Genomic DNA, 20,014 nt, shown 5'->3' with positions numbered 1-20,014 from the left:
TCCAGGGTCACCCGGTGCAGGTCCAGTCGGACAACGCTACCACCGTGGCCTACATAAACAGGCAAGGAGGAACTCGCAGTCGGGCGGCTCTCGTAGAGGTCTCTCGGATCCTGGTTTGGGCGGAGCGCGATCTTCCAGCCATATCAGCGGTCTTCATCCCGGGAGTGCTAAATTGGGAGGCGGACTTTCTAAGTCGCCAGGACGTTCATCCAGGGGAATGGTCCCTGCACACGGACGTTTTTCAACTACTGGTGGACAGGTGGGGTCTTCCAGAAATCGACCTCATGGCGTCCCGGCACAACAACAAGTTGCTGGTGTACGGGTCTCGCACAAGAGACGAAGGGGCGTCTCTGGTGGAAGCTCTGTCCGTCCGGTGGACGTTCCGGTTCGCATACCTGTTCCCTCCGGTCTCCCTTCTTCCACGGGTAATCCGGAAATTCAAACAGGAAGGAGGGACGCTCCTGTTGATGGCTCCCGCGTGGCCCAGACGGCACTGGTTCTCAGACCTTCAGGGTCTGTCCGTGGACAGTCCTCTGCGGTTGCCGCTACGACCGGACCTTCTGTCTCAGGGTCCTTGCCTTCACCCGGACCTGACTCGGCTGTCTTTGACGGCGTGGCTGTTGAGACGGCCATGCTGAGGTCCCGGGGGTTTTCCAGCTCTGTGGTGCGTACCATGTTACGAGCTCGGAAACCGTCTTCCGCGAGGATATACCATCGCGTGTGGCATACGTTCTTCCAGTGGTGTCGACCGAGAGGTTATGCACCGCGGGAGTTTCGTCTGTCTCGGATTCTCGCCTTCCTGCAAGCGGGACTAGATCATGGGCTTCGCCTTGCTTCTTTGAAGGTACAGGTTTCGGCCCTATCGGTCTAGTTTCACCGTAGGATTGCTACAATCCCGGATGTGCGCACCTTTATGCAAGGTGTTCTCCGTATTCAGCCGCCCTTTGTTCCACCTGTGGCGCCTTGGGATTTGGCTGTGGTCCTGAGGGCTCTCCAAGGACCACCGTTTGAACCACTAGGCTCAGTGGATATTAAATGGCTAACAGCTAAGGCTGTTTTCCTTCTGGCCATTGCTTCGGCCAGACGTGTTTCTGAGTTAGGGGCTCTTTCTTGTAGACCCCCTTTCTTGGTTTTTCATGGGAACAGGGCAGTGCTCCGCACTCGGCCCGAGTTTCTTCCCAAAGTTGTTTCCCAGTTTCATGTTAACGAGGAAATAGTTGTTCCGGCCTTTAACTCACCGGGTCTTTCCGTGGGTGAGGCCTCTTTGGATGTTGTGCGGGCCTTAAGGACTTATGTTGACCGCACTTCTTCGTTTAGGAAGTCGGACGCTTTGTTTGTCCTCTATGGCTTCCGTAAAAAGGGTTGGCCTGCTTCAAAGCAAACTTTTGGCAGCCTGGATCCGTATGGCTATTTCTGAAGCTTATCTTCATGAAGGCCTACCGGTCCCTCCTTCTCTGAAGGCTCATTCCACTAGGTCTGTGGGTCCTTCGTGGGCAGCTCGACGTGGTGCCTCGGCAGTTCAGATCTGCAAGGCTGCTACGTGGTCTTCTGTCCATACCTTCGTGAGGTATTACAGGTTTGACACCTTCGCCTCTCAGGATGCTTCCTTCGGGCGGCGGATTCTCCTTTCTGCACAGGAGCGTCCCCACCCTTAAAGGATACTGCTTTGGGACATCCCCAAGGTATCCTGTGGATACCCTATGGACCCTGAAGTAGAAAATATGAGCTATGGTAAGAACTTACCCTTGTTATCTCTATTTCTACGAAGTCCATAGGGTTCCACAGGACTCCCGCCCTGTCGCACCTGTGCTGCAGATGGGCTTTGCTCTGGTCACCGGTTTTCCGTCTCCCTCTGGTGAGAATGTGATTCTTGTATGTGTCCAGATCTTTGTTCTCTCTCTTCCTTCTCCTCCTCTGGCCTATGGCTTGGTAACTAACTGAGGTGCCTTGGCCCGGGGGCGGGGTATAGGAGGGGGACCTAGTGCATCCTGGGAGGCTGAAAGCTTAACTCTTTGGTGCCCTGCGACTGACGTCACACCTATACCCCAAGGTATCCTGTGGAACCCTATGGACTTCGTAGAAATAGAGATAACAAGGGTAAGTTCTTACCATATCTCATATTATCTACTAGTTTTAAGGGACAATGTATTTGAATTTCTGTTTGCACTATGGGGCATATGTATCAAAGCTTGATGAGAGATAAAATTGTGATATATAAATCACCAACCAATCAGCTTCTAACATTTTATAGGCTGTGTATGAAAAGTGACAGTTAGGAACTGATTGGTTAATACTTTTTCGCTATCAATTTTATTTCTCAACAAGCTTTGATACATAGGCCCCTTAAGCCGTGTAAAACAATGTGCGAGAAAACGTGTACTTACTTTGAATCTCCCCCTTAGAGTTCAAGTGACACTCCTATAATAAATATGTTTCTCTTCAGAGAGCATTTTACCGTCTAGGGTAAAATACATTCTGAAAACTATTAAATCGGGGTACACATTCCGAAGGTTGAGAACACAGGACCCAGTTTTACTTATTATGAACTTTAAAATCTTTAATGTGCTCCATTGTTTCTGAGCTAAGCTAATAAATGCACTAGTGTGATATTCCAGTACTTACTAAATGATAGGCATATTCACAGGTTGATGTGTCTATTTTAAATGGGAGTCATACTTTGGTGGGAGGGGAAAGTTTTTGAAATGTAAAATATACTTCTTTTTGTTTTCAAACCTTATAACTTGGTCTATAATAAATAAAAACAAGTATTTTGTATTCCACAGTTTGGATATTCATGAATAACACAGACCTACTTATGTGATCGTTTTTTTAGACAAATTACAGATGTATTACGTCTTTTTCTTGTACCCAAACATGGAAAATTTCATGTATTAACGCACACATGTAAAATAATTTGTTTGTTCCACTCTGGCATACCCTTTCAACTGAGTAAATATAGAGCTAAAAGTAAACATTAGTTCATTATTTCCTTCTCTCCATCACAAACAGCTATAGTCACTCCAGACATACTGTGCAGTGAAGAATTTTAGGACAAAAGCTTGAATTATCCAGTACAACATGTCTTTGTAGGTTGTAAGCCCCACTGAGGCAGGGACTGATATGAATGGTCAAATATTCTCTTTAAAGTGCTACGGAAAGTCTGTGTGCTATATAAATAACTATTAATAAATAAATAATAAATACACTTTACATCTTTTATGTCACCTCGATGACAGCCATTTTAATAGGGTTTGGGGTTACCTTAAGGTTAAAAAGGGGCAGCTTAGATGGGCCAAGTGGTTCTTGGGACTGATTCAGCTTTGGGTATAGAGTACAAAAGAGAGAGAGTAACTGTGCATCTTGGTAAAACCATGCTGCACTGCAGCTGGGGCAGATGTAACATGTGCAGAAAGATTTGGGAGCGAGTGTCCATATTGAAATCTAAATTGCAGTATTAAAATAAAGCTGTCCAGCATTTATAAGTTACATGCAGAATCAGTCAGTATTTACCGTTCATGCCAAATAATAAATGTATTTGCACACCTTTCATTACAACATGGTTTGTCTAGGTACACAGTTACTTGCTCTCTATCGCACCCCTTTTTTACTAATGTCCTGAGTCTGACCTGGTATTTGGCAAACTGGGTCAGACCACGGCGCCGACCCGGTTTATTCCTGGGTTGGCGCCTTTCACGATGCATATGGGTGCAGTGGAACTTGCCTATCTGCGCTTGGAGATGACAGTCCCCATGCCATAAACAGGACCTGGTTACCCGTGTTAAACCCTGCAAGCTACCTGGTTGGATTGTGGGGTCACTTGACCTGGGAATCCAACTATTGCCCCTTTCACACCCAGCAGCAGCTCAGGTTAAACCTGCAATAACCCAGGATTTTGGAACAAAAGATCTTTATTAGACTTTATTGTTATCTTTTTGTGCCTTTGCCAGGATAAAGATCTTTACTTACTAGTCATGTTATGCTTATGTACCTGGGTGAGTAAAAAAAACCCAACACTGATAAATTGTTGAACATACTTGTTAGTGTTAACACCTGCTCCAGTTTGTAGTGTGTTCACTTAATAGGAAAGTTAATGCCGTGATAATGTTCCCTGACTCTAATATACTTCTGGGGAAGGAAATTATGCCATTTCTGTGATGTTTAGGAGCTTCTTGGTGGCATAAAGTTTAGATTGCTTTGCATGTAGAATTTTCACTAGAAAAACAATTCAGATGCCTGACACATCTAGATATTGCCAACAGGTGTTCCTGCTCCAGTTGTTGCTGCATTTAGGGAGCCATCCGATATAATTGCTACAATAATTATAACCATTGCAAAGAACTTTTCATGAAGTTCCTTTTAAAGATGTTGCAACAGACTGCTGTGTGAGCTATAGCTATGCTGAACTTTGCACATATTCACATTATTACAAGATAATATAGGATAGTTATATACAATTTGAAAGTGACAATCACAAACTAGGATATGTATTCAAAGTATATTCACCTGTCCCGATTTTCTTAATTAGGTTTTACTCTGTTATTGATGTTGGATGTTTCATAACTCCATTACTATTATACATGTAATGGTAAAGGGGCCTATCCATTAGGCGACCTGAAAAACTGAACGACTAGAGTTCAGTCCGTCAGGTCGCCTAGGTGCGGTGCCCGCACTGAGCGGTGTTCACTGAACGTCATTCAGTGCAGGAGACCGACCTATCTGAGAACATGCCTAACCTGTCGATCGTCGTCAGGTTGACTGGCATGTTCCACAGATAGTTGGTGTCGGCAAGGACCGTGCATTGCTTGTACTTGCCGGCTATCCATTAGACGAATTTCTGAACGGTCCGACCAAAACCTCCTGGTTTTGGTCGCATCGTTCAGAAAGTCGTCTAATAGATAGGCCCCATAAAACATTGCTCAGGAAGTTGTTTCAAATTGATTGTACAGCTGATGCATGTGTTTTAGGTCTTGTACAAACTGGCATCATAAAAGTGCGTTGTAGCATAGTATATGAAGTGCTTTACCTGGCATTTCTTAATTTTACTGAGTGTCAACATTTGTTAATGCTGCATCCACGTCGAAATTGATGTCAAGCAAACACTTGTCAGAAATCGTGTGTACAGGTCCATTCACTTTAATTATATTTTTTAACTTGTTTGCACTAGTCTTTGCCAACAATTAAATTACACTTAGTTCTTGATTTTTAACCCCTTTCTAAACTGTTGTTTAAATGTTTTTATTCATTTATAGAACACGTCCGACTGAAAAATATACGTCATGTATATAGAAGCTGTTTATGGTATCAGTTGAAGTCTATAAAGCCACAGCAAAATATAATTCCAACTGTTAAGTAAGTGACGAATTTTGTTTTTATCTATGTGCTCTTTTTAATAGCATTTTTCATTTTAAAATGTTAAGTGTATTTCAGTATTCTAGATCATGGTGTGCAGTAACAGTCTGCACCTCCAAATGGCAGGCCAATTATGTTCCTGTGTAGGGAAACACATCTGTCTCCCTAAGGTGTACAGGAAAAGAAAACACTCTGCACACACAAGAACACTGCAGCTGCACGGTCAGCCAATGTCTCTCCCAGGATGTGCCTGGACCTCCCTTCCCTTTCCTCCTCCCCCATTAATATGTATGACTTCGCCACCCTCCTTCAATAATATTAGCAACCATGCTTCACCCTTCCTTCTCCTGCTGTAACATGGAAGCTAAGCTTATTGTTTGCATCATCACCCATGCACATGAACTTCAGGCAGAATTGCTTTGTGAGAAAAAAGAAAAGCTGGATACACACTACACGATGATGTACCCAGTCGACGAGACGTCACGCTGTTACGATACATCACTACGTCCGTAGATACTGCACAATACAGTGTGCGATGTATCGCTCTATGCTGCATATAGCAGCATGGCGTTATTCATCGCATTGTCCCATCTGCTGTGTGGCACAGTAGATGTGACGATGCAATGAATGACCGGCGGGAACCCGTGCGATCTGGCGTACACCCTATATGACCCATCGTTCCAATCTGCATCGGAACAATATATTGTGCAATGGATCACATAGTGTGTGTACCCCAGCTGAGGTGTATGTAAGTTTCACCTGTATGTTGATGTAGTAATTACTGTTGCTAATTAGAAACAATAAATATGCAAAACATACCAACTTTTCTCATGCCACTAATTGTACCTGTTAATGAAAGCCACTAATGGAGATGTTGTCGCCTGTGTCATTTTGGTGCTATGTTTTGGATGGAATACTTTACATTGTGTCACGTGCTTTGCAGCTTGAACAAATGCAATTAAATAGTAATCCAATAAAGAAATAATCGCTGTTGGACTGGGATAGCAAAAAAACTAACAATTGCAGCTTTAAAGTTTGGATTTTAGGAGGCCAAATTGGTGTCAGGATTAGTAGACTATTCCCCCCCCAAAAATGTATTTCATGACGTCTCTGCTGGTGCTCCAATGCCTTACATATATGTTGTAGTTGCTCTTTATGGAGCAAGCATAAATCCTTTTGCTAACACAGAGATCTTTTTTACTTTTTATTTTTGTTGTATTTCGTAAACCAGAGGTTCCCAAACTTTTTTGAATCATGGCACCCTAGTGTATCAGCATTGGACAGGTTTGTGCTTCTGTTTGTGCACATATTTACATTACATTGACCATAAAGAATTTCATTTGGTGCTTGACCACCAACCTGAGGCACCACTGCAAGTGTCCCGAGGCACCCCAGGGTGCCACGGCGCACAGTTTGGGAACCACTGCCCTAAACTGTGATATTTCCCCAAACTGCATTTGTTACGTTATGGCATCAGATGTTGCATCTGGATAAATTGTGGTCATGATTTAATGGTTCCTACCTGTTTTGCACCTTGTATTCCAGATTGGTAGTGGCCAGTGCATGATTGATTTTAGCTGGCAGTAGCATTGTATGAGCATTGAAAAATCAGAATGAGAGGTACTGGACTTCTACATGCTTTCCAATATTGTATATTTATTTCTTTTTTTTCCTATGTCTATTTAAACAGGAAAGTTATATTGCTGATTGGATGGGCATTATTTCTTTTTCTTGCCTACAAAGTTTCCAAAACAGATAAAGAATATCAAGAATACAACCCTTATGAAGTGTTAGGTTTAGATCCGGTAAGTAACTAAATATATTAACAAATATCAGTTGTAAATGCTCCATAAATGAAAGGGATTTGGTATGATTTACCGCCGGCCGCATCCCGACAGCGGCAGGCCGACAAGAATGAAAATACTGATCGTCCCAAGGTAAGTATTCACTAACCTAATTCCCCCCAGCCCCCCCTTAGGGGTGCCTAACCCTAACCGCCACCCTCCTGCGCGGCTGTCCGCACCCGTCTCCCGGCTTACCTTCGGAGGTTATACAGTCGGGAAGCCGGCGGTCGGTATTCCGTCTATCGGCTTATGGTCTATCGTGAGGCCCAAACAGCTGCACATTTGTAATGGGTGTTGGTGATGAAACACAATGTACTGTGCACATAACAATTTATTTAGTTTATTAAAGACTGTGGGGGTCATTCAGGCTTTCTCCACCGACTTGATATCTGACTGGTGGGTGCGAACAGGAATAATTGTTAGCATAAAAGAAAGGGTTTTGGATAATCAAGGCTCAAATAATTGTTACCTGCTGCCTCTTCAACGCTGGTCTCTAAATTAAATTTAACAGCTGCTGGCACTTTATATGGGGGAACAGAACGCGTAACTCACCCCGTGGCTAATTGAATCTGCCCATTAATATATATATATACAGGTTGAGTCTCCCATATCCAAATATTCCGAAATACGGAAGTTTTCACAAACTGTGTTTGAGCCACAAAATTATTGAAAGTATTGTATAGAATTACCTGCAGGCTGTGGTAGAAGGTGTATATAAAACATAAATGCATTCTGTGTTTAGATTTGAGTCCCAGTCCCAAAATATTTCATTATGGTTTGCAAATATTCCAAATGACGGAATATTCCGATATCCAAAATACCCCTGGTCCCATGCATTTTGGATATGGGAGACTCAACCTGTATATATATTTATCTAATTTCACAGTATGCTAGTGCCATTATTTTTCTTTGCTAGGAGAATTTATGTATCTGTTCTTTTTTTAAAGGGTGCAGCTGTGCCAGAAATTAAGAAACAATACCGCCTGCTTTCTCTGAAATTCCACCCTGACAAAGGAGGAGATGAAGTTATGTTTATGCGGATAGCGAAGGCTTATGCAGCGTAAGCATTTACCACTTTAATGTTGTGTGTAGCCTGGGTCAGTCATAAAAAATGCTCTACCGCTTATTAAATTCATATACATTACAATATATTTTATTTACTGTTGTGGCATATTCTGTTAATACAGGATACTTATAACAGTATTTGTAATTCTGAGTTCTGTGTAAATTATCTATAGGTTTCTTAAATAATTATTGAGACCAGCACCTTCATTAGTACAGATTTTAAATGAATATCTTTCAATATACATACATTTTGACCTCTGGTACATTTACTTACTTCTAATAGCTATGCAGCCCAGTGGTATTACTGAGCTGTGTTTGCTGACAAAACTAGCCCCATTATAATCAATGCTGTATAGAAAATGGCGTGCAGGCCTTAACGCTTGAAAAATAAAATCGAATTGACTTATACATGTGCAATACAAGTGGGAAACATTGACTCAGGTACAGTCAACTGGAACCTGCAGCTGAAACACGTGGGAAGAGGGAAAAAAAAAATGATATTTACTACTGACAATTATTTCAGGCGGGGCAAGTACTGTCAGTTGGGGAAAGGGGGGGTGGAGAACCGCTGAGCGTACATGGATGTGTGTGTGTGTATGTATGTATGTATATATATATATATATATATATATATATATAATTTATTTTTACATATTATAGTCCACCCAGCTAATATGTATGCAATTAGCACAATCACTGGGTGTCCCCACTGCCAGCTCATAAAGAAGGTTGTCACCTGTTATTTTATACGTGCTAGTATTGTAGTCTGACTGTTATCAGGCAGGTAATCTTTAATTGTGTATATACTATCTTTAATTAATGCAATTCATACATTTCAACTATAAAATATAAAAAAAAATGTACAGAAGAAGGATCAGGTTACCTGTGTGATATTACTAGTAAATCATAAACTGTACAAGAAAACATAAGTACTAAAGTTCTACACTCAACAGTATATAATTGTTATAAATTTGACACATGGTATCTTAAATCTGATAGCTCTCTGAATAATAATTCACTGTATTTTGCTCATTTTTAGCTTAACAGATGAACAGTCCAGGAAGAATTGGGAAGAATATGGTAACCCTGATGGGCCACAGGGTAAGCAACTATACTACTTTTATGGACATTATGGGGTCTAAGGTATAATACTATCACTGTATTACTATTGTTCTTTAATTAATAGGATAAGAGTTTTTGCTATCTTTAGTGTTGAGTAATGTTACTACTTTCCAGTACCTTTAAAATATAAATCTTCACAAACATATTTTCGTTTCATTTTTTTTTTAAAGCTACAAATTTTGGCATTGCCCTGCCGGCATGGATTGTGGACCAGAAAAATTCTATGTTGGTGAGTTAGTTAAACTGAATGGTTTTAATTAGGGATGTGCGCCGACCCCCATCTTTGGTTTTTGGATATGGATTTGATTTTGCCAAAACAGCCCTTGCGTGTTTAGGATCTGAATTTTTAAAAAAAAATTATTAAAGCTGCTCAAATCACACAATTTGTTTTTTTGTTTTTTTTAGATCCTACAGTATTACTATCCTCAATAACATTAATTTCCACATATTTCCAGTAAATTTTGACAATATTTTCATCCAGTTTAGGCCCACAATTTGCACCAATCTTGGCTGACTAAGCTAAGCAGCAACCGTGGGCGGCACAAACACATGGCCGTTCAACTTCCAACATGGCACATAAGGAAACTTTTATGTTTTCAATAATCAAGAAGCCTGAGGAAGATGGAGTATGTATGTAATTGACGGCAGGGAAATGAAGGGTTGATTGGTAGTAAATTTAATTTCATTTTTTGATTCCGAAGCAAATTTTTGAGGGAGGTGGGGAGAGCATGGGTGCACAATATGTCCCATGTTTTGTCCACAAAATCATCTTGGTGGTTCAGAATATTTTTTTAAATTAAAGGGGCATGCAGGAGATACTGTCTGTGGTCATAAACATTTCTGGACATTTTTGGCATTCAGCAACCGCATGTCAAAGATTGCAGCAGCTGTGGCAGTTCAACTTCCAACTTGGCACATCAGGAAACAAATATTTTTATTAAAGATGAGTGAGGGTGTGGGAGTATGTATGTAGTTGAAGGTGGGGAAAGGAATATATTTGATTTAACTTTTTTTGATTTTGAAGCAAATTTATTAGGGAGGAGAAGAGGGGAGGCATTTACAAAAAATATTTAAATCATTCACATCCGTCCTTGCTCCAGAAGAATCCTTGAGTGCTATACCTGCTGCTGCTGGAAGTGGTTTTTCATCCCAGAAGGGGACCAGGGAACTTTAAAAAACAATTGACTGTTAAACAATCCTTTTGTAAGCGGGAGCAAGTATGCCAGCAGTCACCCAGTGATCACTGACGCCATAACATCTATGCTGGTATTAGATGTGCGTCCAATATCCGCCAATAATGCAGTGGGTTTTAGACAGTTAATTGAGGTCCTGTGTCCCCGCTACCAAATCCCATCTAGATTCCACTTCACTAGGAAAGCAATTCCCAACCTGGTAGCAGCATCTTGATGAACACAGCACCCCTTTATGGACAACAAAGCACTCCTACGGAGTGCGGACGGCCAACTGCAGAGTCACAAATACGCGGATGATAAACTGTCTGGCCGGCAGTGTCACCGAACAATAATAGCGTAGTTAACACACACAAAAAATAAAACCTGAAAAAAAATCTTATTTTTTGTGGAATGGTAATTTTATTTAACTTTTTATTTATTTTTTTTACACTGGGGAAGAGCACCCCTGGATTGACAGAGCTCCCCCCTGGACAACAAAGCACCCCATTATGAACTGCAGCCCCAGCCCCTTGATTGTCAGGACAACAGTGACACAGCAGCACCTCTTTATGTACTGATTACTGAAGCCCCCCTTTATGTACTGGAGCCACAGCCCCTTTATGGACAACACCGCAGCAGCCTGCAACCCAAGCCCCCGACAGGACAACAGTGACACAGCAGCACATGCACAGACAGAGCAGCACGACAGTTCTGTACACTCTCCACAGCTGAAGTGAAAATGGCGCCGATCACCAGGACCTGGTATACAATCCAAAACCTGCGAGAATCCGACAGCGGGAGGATGACACATTTTGCCTCATTTTTCGGATCTGAGTCAGGCGGGAAAACCCGAACTGGACTCTGATCTCGGCTCGGGTACACGAAGTTCGGGTGGGTCCGGTTCACAGAGAACCGGACCCGCTCATCTCTAGTTTTAATGTATATCTTGCTTTTATTGAATTGTATTATGGTTACGTGTAAGATGTAATTAGTTGTGTTCCTACTTAATAAGATTTGAATATGGGTTTCAGATCGGTAGATGAACATGTTTGTGCTGACATGTCTGTATGCTCTGTTATAGGTTCTTCTTGTGTATGGACTCGCCTTCATGGTTATTCTTCCAGTTGTTGTGGTAAGTGCTACACAGCTGTCTGTCTAGAACTGACAATGCTGGGGTACCGAGTTCATGTGTATAATGGAAAAACAACATAATTGATCGTGTATATGACGAAAACAACCCTCAACCCTACAGAACCATAATGGGGTCTATCCATTAAAAGATCTTTTTCTAACGCTGAAAGACAAAAGATTATCCCTTGAAAATTCCTGGAGCTGCGGTGACAGTTATCTGTCATGTACATTACAGATTTTTGGGAACGATGAATGATATTGCATGACATCATTCAAGGAGTGGATTTTTTTTAATGTTTCTATGAATTTTCATTAAAAATATTGTTCGTTTACCGCTTATAAACTGCCAGATATTTCTAATATCTGGCGGCGACAAGCGATAATTGACCAACATGTTGGAGAGATGAAAGACACAATTTATCGGCCGCGGGAGTGCGCATCTGTCATCATTCAGGGCCTATCCATTAGCAGATAAATTGAACGACTGAACGATATATCGTTCAATTTATCTGCTAATGGATACGCCCCTTAACAGCTGAATAATAAATTTGCTGAATTTCTATCAAGGCATGTGACATTTAAAATGTATATATATATTTTTTTTTGCAGAATTTGTTTTCTAGTTGAAAACAATTTCAGTGCCTTTAATGAATCAGGACAGATGGCTGGCAGTTCTATCTGCATGAACAATTTTGCTATTTACTACAAGTGTATCTCTGTAATATGCTATGATTTTCCTTTTAACTTAATGCATATGCAGGTATGATTTAAATAATTGTTTTCGGTTTCGCAGTTAATTTCACTGTATGGGGTAGACACTTGTTTTATCAATTGTCTGCACATAATTTCTTTATATGATTTGGGCACTGAGACAATTTTCATAATTTTGGCTCTGTACGCAACCACAATGAATTTGTAATTGGAGATTGAATTGAAGTGCAGACTTTCAGCTTTTATTCAAGGGGCTGAACAAAAATATAATCTGCAATGTTTAGGAATTGCAACCATTTTTATGCACCTTCCCCTATTTTCAGGGGCTCAAATGTATTGATTAACTTTATCATAAATAAAATGTTAATTTTTAATACTTTGTCAAGAATAATTTGCAGGCAATGACTGCCTGAAGTCTGGAACCCATGGACATCACTAACTTCTGGGTGTGCTCCTTTTATTATGCTTTGACATGCCTTTATGGCAGCTGTCTTCAGATGATGTTTGTTTGTGGGCCTTTCTGCCCTTAGTTTTGTCTTCAGCAAGTGAAATGGGATCGGGTGATTGACTCTGCCATTGCAGAATATTCCCCTTCAAACAAACTCCTGGGCTACTTTCACAGTATGTTTTGGGTCATTGCCCATCTATACTGTGAAGGACCTTCCATTTAACTTTTCTGAAGTTGGCTGAATCTGAGCAGACAATATATCCCTATACACTTCAGAATTCATCCGGCTGCCTCTGTATTCTGTCACATCATCAATAAACACTAGTGACCCAGTGCAATTGGAAGTCATGCATGTCCATGCCATCACACTGCCTCCACCATGTATAACAGATGATGTGGTATGCTTTGGATCATGAGCCATTCTAAGCCTTCTCCATACTTTTTCTCTTCCCATCATTCTGGTAGAGAATGATGGGAAGAGAAGGTTGATCTTCGTTTCATTTGTCCAAAGAATGTTGTTCCAGAAATGGGCTGGATATGTTAGTTGTTTTTTTGGTAAAATCTGGTCTTTTTATTCTTGAGGCCTATGAATACTTAGCACCTTGTGGTGAACCCTGTATTTGCTCTTAAAGTCTTCTCTTTATGGTAGACTTGGATAATGATATGCCTACCTCCCGGAGTGTGCTCTTCACTTTGCTGGATCCTTGTGAAGGGGGTTTTTCTTTACCATGGAAAGGATCCTGCGATCATCCACCTCTATTGTCTTCCGTGAATGTCCATTTAAGTTTGCCCGTGTGGATGTCGACATAACATACCACACTCATCTAGTACAAATATAATCCAAAGTATAATATAAAGTAAAGCTGTACAAGTATAATCTAAAGTTTCCGCTATCACATGAGATCTGTACAATTAATGGAATGATAAATGCACAGTAATAACCACGTTGGCATGCAGTTATGCGATATTGGTAGTTAGAGAAGTTCTATTGCTTTTCCTTTGTTATAGTAGAAAAGTTTTTTTTTTTTTGTTTTTTTTTTAACCTTTTTTGTAATATTTTGTTTCTAATTTTATTGTGAATTTTTAAGTTTGTTCTGTACAAATGAAATACATTTTGAAGTAGACAACATGTCCCTTTTTTTTTATTTTTTCTCAATATTGGGGCTTCAAGCCTATAAAACTGCAAAGCTTAAATGTTTGATCAAAATATGAACAAACCATTTGTTCTTTAATTTGCTAAATACATACAGATTTGCATTGGTCGTGACAAGTGCCAACAAAAATTCTCATCTTTAAGTAGAGTTAGCTAGGTTTTGGTTCTCTCTTACATAATCATCTGATCTCTTCCCACAACTCTTATGCTGGGTACACACTGGCAGATATATTGGCCGATCAATTGATCGGCCAATATATTGTGTGTCCATCGGCCAGTGATATGTCTGTTAACGCTGTCGTTCAGACATACCGCGTTGGCTGTACTGCACAGTTAATGGCAGATATATCTGCACATTGTGCTGTGTGTACGGGCGATCAGGCGTCCACTACACTTGCTGTACAGGCCGATGGAATTTTGCAGGCCTGTGGAATTGTTCACCAATAGATTAGCTGATGAAGCGACTGTTGTAAACCGTTATCATTCAGTTTATGGACCGGAATAATAATTGTTCACAGCCTAAAAATAGCAGGAAAACAGTCAAGATCCTTTGGTTGTCAAACCTCTCCTATCTTCTCGACATTGTTCAGCCGACTCCAGGCTGTGAATGTAGACTACCTCAATACTTCTTGTAATGTACAGATGTGCTGTGATTATCGTGTATAACTACATGCATAGCTACGAGTAATGCATAGCTGTTCGCAGTCTCTGAATTCCATTTGTGGTGTATAATAAAAACAAAAAGAGGGGGATCGAGCGCACTAATCAATGAATATTCATATGCAATATAGTAAAAATAGGTGAAATAAATAATCTATAGCTGCTATCAGAAATAGGTATATGCTCTGGACCTATAACAAACAGTAAAAAACAAAAGCTAGACAGCGCTAACAGATAATTAATTTAATAATGACAATAAATAAAAAACAATACATAAAAAATCAACAGTCGGCCGGCGTTGAAAAAATATAAATATATAAAAAATAGTCCCAAGAGAACAAATAAATGAAGCTCAATATCGATATTGTAATTTTCAGCATAGGGTATAAAAATTAATCAATGTCCTTTGCCTATGTAGATACTTTTGTTCCTTCTGTTTCTTAGATATATGACAAGTAGATCATTGATTTAATTTTTATACCCTATGCTGAAAATTACAATATCGATATTGAGCTTCATTTATTTGTTCTCTTGTGGTGTATAATAGGCTAAGTTTAGTTGCAGGCTATGCATGCATTTAACTCTGCCTTATTTCAGACTAATCTATTGCAGCTAGCATAGGCTGGTACAAGTGTGCACTGATAATGATGATTGCTGTGAACCCAATCTTATGGATAAGGGACGGTCTGGCTGCAGAGATGTGTGCATACAAGTGAATATATGCAATTTGTTTCATGCACGCAATGCAGCAGTGTTTATGGCCAACTTTTGTTCAACTCTGCAACGGCCCCTGAGTGTGCTTACAGCCTGTTATGCTTGATAACATAGTTAATTATGACTACGACAGGGGAAAGCAAATGCTATAGTATAGATGCTTTTCAACAAATGTAACATGTTTTGCGTGTTCTGCTTTTGGTAAACTTTTTTTTTTTTTTTTTTTACTTCGTGGTGGGATTCCATTGTAACTATGTAATTTTCAACATCTTTTTAATCCAGTTTGTATTTTTAGAATTTTCCCTATTGTGTTACAGAGAAACTATAGAAAATGAAAGAACACAAAATAGGATATCTTGCATCTATATAAAAAAAGTGTCTCAAACCTTATTGATTGGAGCAATTGTTGTTCTAGGGTTCTTGGTGGTATAAATCAATCCGTTATAGTGGAGATCAGATCCTTATTCGCACTACTCAGATCTACACATATTTTGTGTACAAGACCCGCAACATGGATATGAAACGTGAGTTGATATTATATTGCAGTGAGCCTGTTATGAGAATTATTTTTAGTTTTCATATCTGGTTCTGCAATGTTTCCCAACCTTAATGTACACACTAATCTTGCTCCACTTGAGATAGATAGATATATATATATATATGAAAAGCTAGCCCCTAATCCATGTTGGTTACAACACTTTAAGCTTTCCTTATTACTTTTTCCACTACTCGGTGCCTAAGGGAATGCAATTCACAGCTTCAGTGGTGTTCTGCATTTTATTTTGCTCACACAAGTATTAGGAGTAAATATTCAAGGGCTTTATTTTAGAATTGTTTTTGTTTTAAGTAGAATCTAAATAATGGCTAGATGTTGTTCTATACGACTCAACATTGATTAGAGCTAAACTCTTTTAACAAAAATCAATCCAGCAATCTCCTCATTTGGGTGATAAAAAATGTTTTTTTCTTATTACAGTAGTTAAATATTCTAGTTATAATAATTCCGAAAGACCGTGAGCCTGCGATATTTATTTCTATAAGATTCCTACCAGCTCACTAGTAATGCTTTTCACGGTGAAAATACTTGGTTCAGTGTTAGAGAGTAATGCCGAGGAATTTGCTGGATGGCTCAAATTTTAATCTTTGCATCATTATTTAATTACCTTGTATCTGAAATGAGATTGTAGGCTCTGCAGTGCAGTAATATAACCTGAGATTTGCTATGCATAGTGGTGAATAAATAGAATACCAAAACAGTACATTGAATATTGATTCACGTCATTGGCATTTTTAGATGTGTCCAAGACTTGTGTTGTGTTCATTTGGAATGCGTGTAATTCTGTGAATCTCCTTTTTAGGTCTAATTATGGTGTTAGCTGGGGCATCAGAGTTTGATCCACAATACAATAAAGATGCAACGAGCAGGCCTGCAGATAATATACAGATTCCCCAGGTAAGAGCCGCCTTATCAGCATGAACTTTAGCCTATTTAAGCAACACATTTGAGGTGTGCTAACAAGCATGTTATTTTCTTTAGTTAATAAGAGAAATTGGTAGCATCAATCTGAAAAAGAATGAACCCCCGCTAACCTGTCCCTACAGTCTTAAGGCCAGAGTCCTTCTACTGGCTCACCTGTCACGGATGCAAATTCCAGATATCCTGAAAGAAGGTAAAGTGTTTGTTGTTACTGGGTATAAAATTATTCACTAATTCCATTAGTTTTACATTGCTTATAAGTTTTTCTGTTTTTTGGTCTTACAGATCAGCAGTTTATTTTAAAGAAATGTCCTGCCTTGCTCCAAGAAATGGTTAATGTTATATGCCAGCTGATAATCATGGCTCGTAGTCGAGAAGGTAAGACTAGTGATCTTGCTGCTGCTTAAGATGCTTCATTAAATGCTGGTAAGATATATATATATATATATATATATATATATATATATATATACATACATTCATTCATTCATTCATGGTAGAAAAGGGAATTAACAGTACCTTTTTGGATCAAGCTGATTCACGAAATCCCTGAAGGGACTGTAATAAACCTAATGCAGGGTACCAACTTACCTATTACATATCTTTGCACTTTAAATGCACAATTACTAGGCTGCTTACTTGCTAATTTTAACAGTTTAAAAAAATTATGAACACATGAATGTGTTTGAAAATTATGGGATCCGACCAGCAGTTAGTCATGGCTCCTGCTTAGACATTTGTTATAGCCAGCTTGGGGTCTTCTATCCTTGTTGAATATCTCTTGCTAGTACATAACATTAATATGTCTTCCATGCTTTGTATGCTTAAGATCTCCCCACATATTTTTTTATTTTTTTTTTAAAAAGTAAACCTTTTCTTCTCATTCTGAAGAGAGGGAACTCAGACCACCATCACTGTCCTCTCTGGAGAACTGCATGAAGCTCTGTCAGATGACTGTACAAGGCCTCCAACAGTTCAAATCTCCCTTTTTGCAGCTGCCTTTTATTGAAGAGGATCATTTAAGACGAGTTTTTAACCACAAAAAGGTATGGAAATTAATTTCTGAACTTACAATTGTGCATTAACCTCTAAGGCTAGCTGGACATGGTTGGGTTAATTAAGGGAAATGTTCCTTCTAAATTAACCATTTTTAAAATACTAGGCTAATGACACAAACTTAAATAATGAACGCGTCTTTTCATTTTGCCATAAATCAATTGATATTTATTCTTGAGGACACATTTATGTAACAGACATCCTTTTATCTTCTCAGCATATATGCTTGTACATTGCTTTATTTTATAAATCTTTCATCTATATTTATGATGATGATGCTTATTTAATCTGGAGCTTTCTTCCACATATACAAATTACTCTAACTACAATTAGCAAATGTCTGTCTCTTTTGGAATGACATGGAAAAGTCGGAAATAACCTCACACTGCCCACTCCATTGGTGGCACACAGATATACTGTGCTGATTAATTTCATATGCGACACTTGTATATATGTGTGAAACTGAGGGCCTGATTCACTACGGAATGCAATAGCGATTACACACACAGTTCAACTGCGATAGTATGCTAATCCATTGCGATCGCTATGCCGCTGCTGCCCACTTCACCTTACACACATCCTTAATGTTTAGCAAGACTGCAAAACCATTGGTACAATCGCAGCCTCACTCACACTTGCACAAGCTCTGACCTTACTCAGAAATTGCTAACTTCCATACACGCTATCAGGCCTCAGGCTGCGTAGGGCATCGCAGTGGATAATTTATGTACAGCCCCTGCAACGGTGTTCAACGCACTGGCATGCCTGTGTTCCCCTGACCACCCCCCCCCCCCCATCGCCACCCACAAACAATACTTCCTGTGAATCACACTGTGATGGGTCTGCATAGTCACTGCGATCGCAGTCCCGATTGCAATGGCTAGTTAGCGCACGCGCTCTTCGATGCATACTTATGTGCAGTTCGCAGCATCGGCCGATTGCGTGCATATTGGCAACTGCGTTCCTTGCTGAATCAGGCCCTAAGTCTGTAAATGGAACTTGGCATGGGAAAAAGCTGCGGCCATTGCATCTTAACACTTCACATGCTGATTCAGACACTCAGTCCCACACATATATACAAGTGTTGTATATCAAATTAATCCACGCAGTATCCCGGTGCATCCTAGTTGCATTGCATTGTGACTTAGATGCCAAAAGAGAAGTCGATGATTGGCCTGACGCTCTCATAGTCTCTATGGGCCTGGCATACAAAGAGGGACTGTTTGGCGCAACTGCATCCTAGATGTGCGAGGACACATTTGGGCGTTTGTCTTTGCATATCTATATACAGTTTTTGTTTTTCTTTGTTTCATCCTTACTAACAGTTCAAAATCAAGACCATTCGAGACCTGGTCAGTATGAAGAAATCAGATCGCCGTCTGCTTCTTGGCTTTTTGGAAGATAGCAACTATGATGAGCTGGTATCTGTTCTCGGCAGCTTTCCAAATATCACAATGGAGATAAAGCCTCAAGGTATGTGGGGACCTCCTTACACCATACTCATGTTTGGTGTCCTTGTTACGCTGAATTCCATACATTTACTCTTAAGAAATCCTACTGGCATCAGAAATGAGTAAAAGCACCCACTCTGCTATCCATCTAGTGTTTGTTTCTGAGTATATTAAAATATCAATAGAAATATGAAATCTATTTAAACTAGTAAAGTGATACCTAAACTACACTTGCTAATAATCTGATCCTTGCCCATGCTTCTTCGATTATGTGTATTTCATGTAGAATCCTCATCTACAGCTGTACACCTATCCCAGTCTGTAGGCCACATGAAGGCATTGGGGGGTGATGAGGGAGTGCAGTCCTGCAGGAGTCTTTAGTCTAGCATGGGATATGTTATATAGGTACTTTCTCTAACATCAATTGGGCATAGAGCGCGGTGACAGGAGTCTGGGCACTTCAAATTTTGCCAGCAAAAAGCTTGACCCCCCCCATTCCCCCCGATCTTAGTTTTGTATGTGCCCTAAGCAAGGCACTTGTTTCTTGACAGCCACTTTTACATAATTTTGAAAAATATATATTCTCTTACCATCATCCCTGAGCCGCAACCGGGAATATCTGGGGCAAGCTGCAGGGATACTACAATTGGCACCTACTTCT

The 20,014-nt window shown here is 40.1% G+C and overlaps 1 protein-coding gene across 2 annotated transcripts in view; it reads left to right on the top strand.

Annotated features, from left to right (window-relative positions):
- SEC63 (SEC63 protein translocation regulator) overlaps positions 1–20,014 on the top strand; it is a 47,640-nt gene that overhangs the window by 7,759 nt on the left and 19,867 nt on the right. For both annotated transcript variants that reach the window (XM_088460451.1, XM_088460452.1), the window contains exons 2-13: positions 5,250–5,349; positions 7,040–7,154; positions 8,141–8,253; positions 9,298–9,359; positions 9,551–9,609; positions 11,634–11,684; positions 15,785–15,893; positions 16,728–16,822; positions 16,907–17,039; positions 17,132–17,224; positions 17,738–17,892; positions 19,228–19,375. In XM_088460451.1, coding sequence (XP_088316577.1) covers positions 5,250–5,349; positions 7,040–7,154; positions 8,141–8,253; positions 9,298–9,359; positions 9,551–9,609; positions 11,634–11,684; positions 15,785–15,893; positions 16,728–16,822; positions 16,907–17,039; positions 17,132–17,224; positions 17,738–17,892; positions 19,228–19,375 — 1,233 coding nt within the window. The remainder of the gene's footprint in view (positions 1–5,249; positions 5,350–7,039; positions 7,155–8,140; positions 8,254–9,297; positions 9,360–9,550; positions 9,610–11,633; positions 11,685–15,784; positions 15,894–16,727; positions 16,823–16,906; positions 17,040–17,131; positions 17,225–17,737; positions 17,893–19,227; positions 19,376–20,014) is intronic.

This window comes from Taudactylus pleione, unplaced genomic scaffold (assembly GCF_031769625.1).
Source record: "Taudactylus pleione unplaced genomic scaffold, aTauple2 ptg000046l, whole genome shotgun sequence".
NCBI lineage: Eukaryota > Metazoa > Chordata > Amphibia > Anura > Myobatrachidae > Taudactylus > Taudactylus pleione.
Note: the sequence above shows the minus strand (reverse complement) of the source record. Positions and strands in the feature narration are given on the sequence as shown.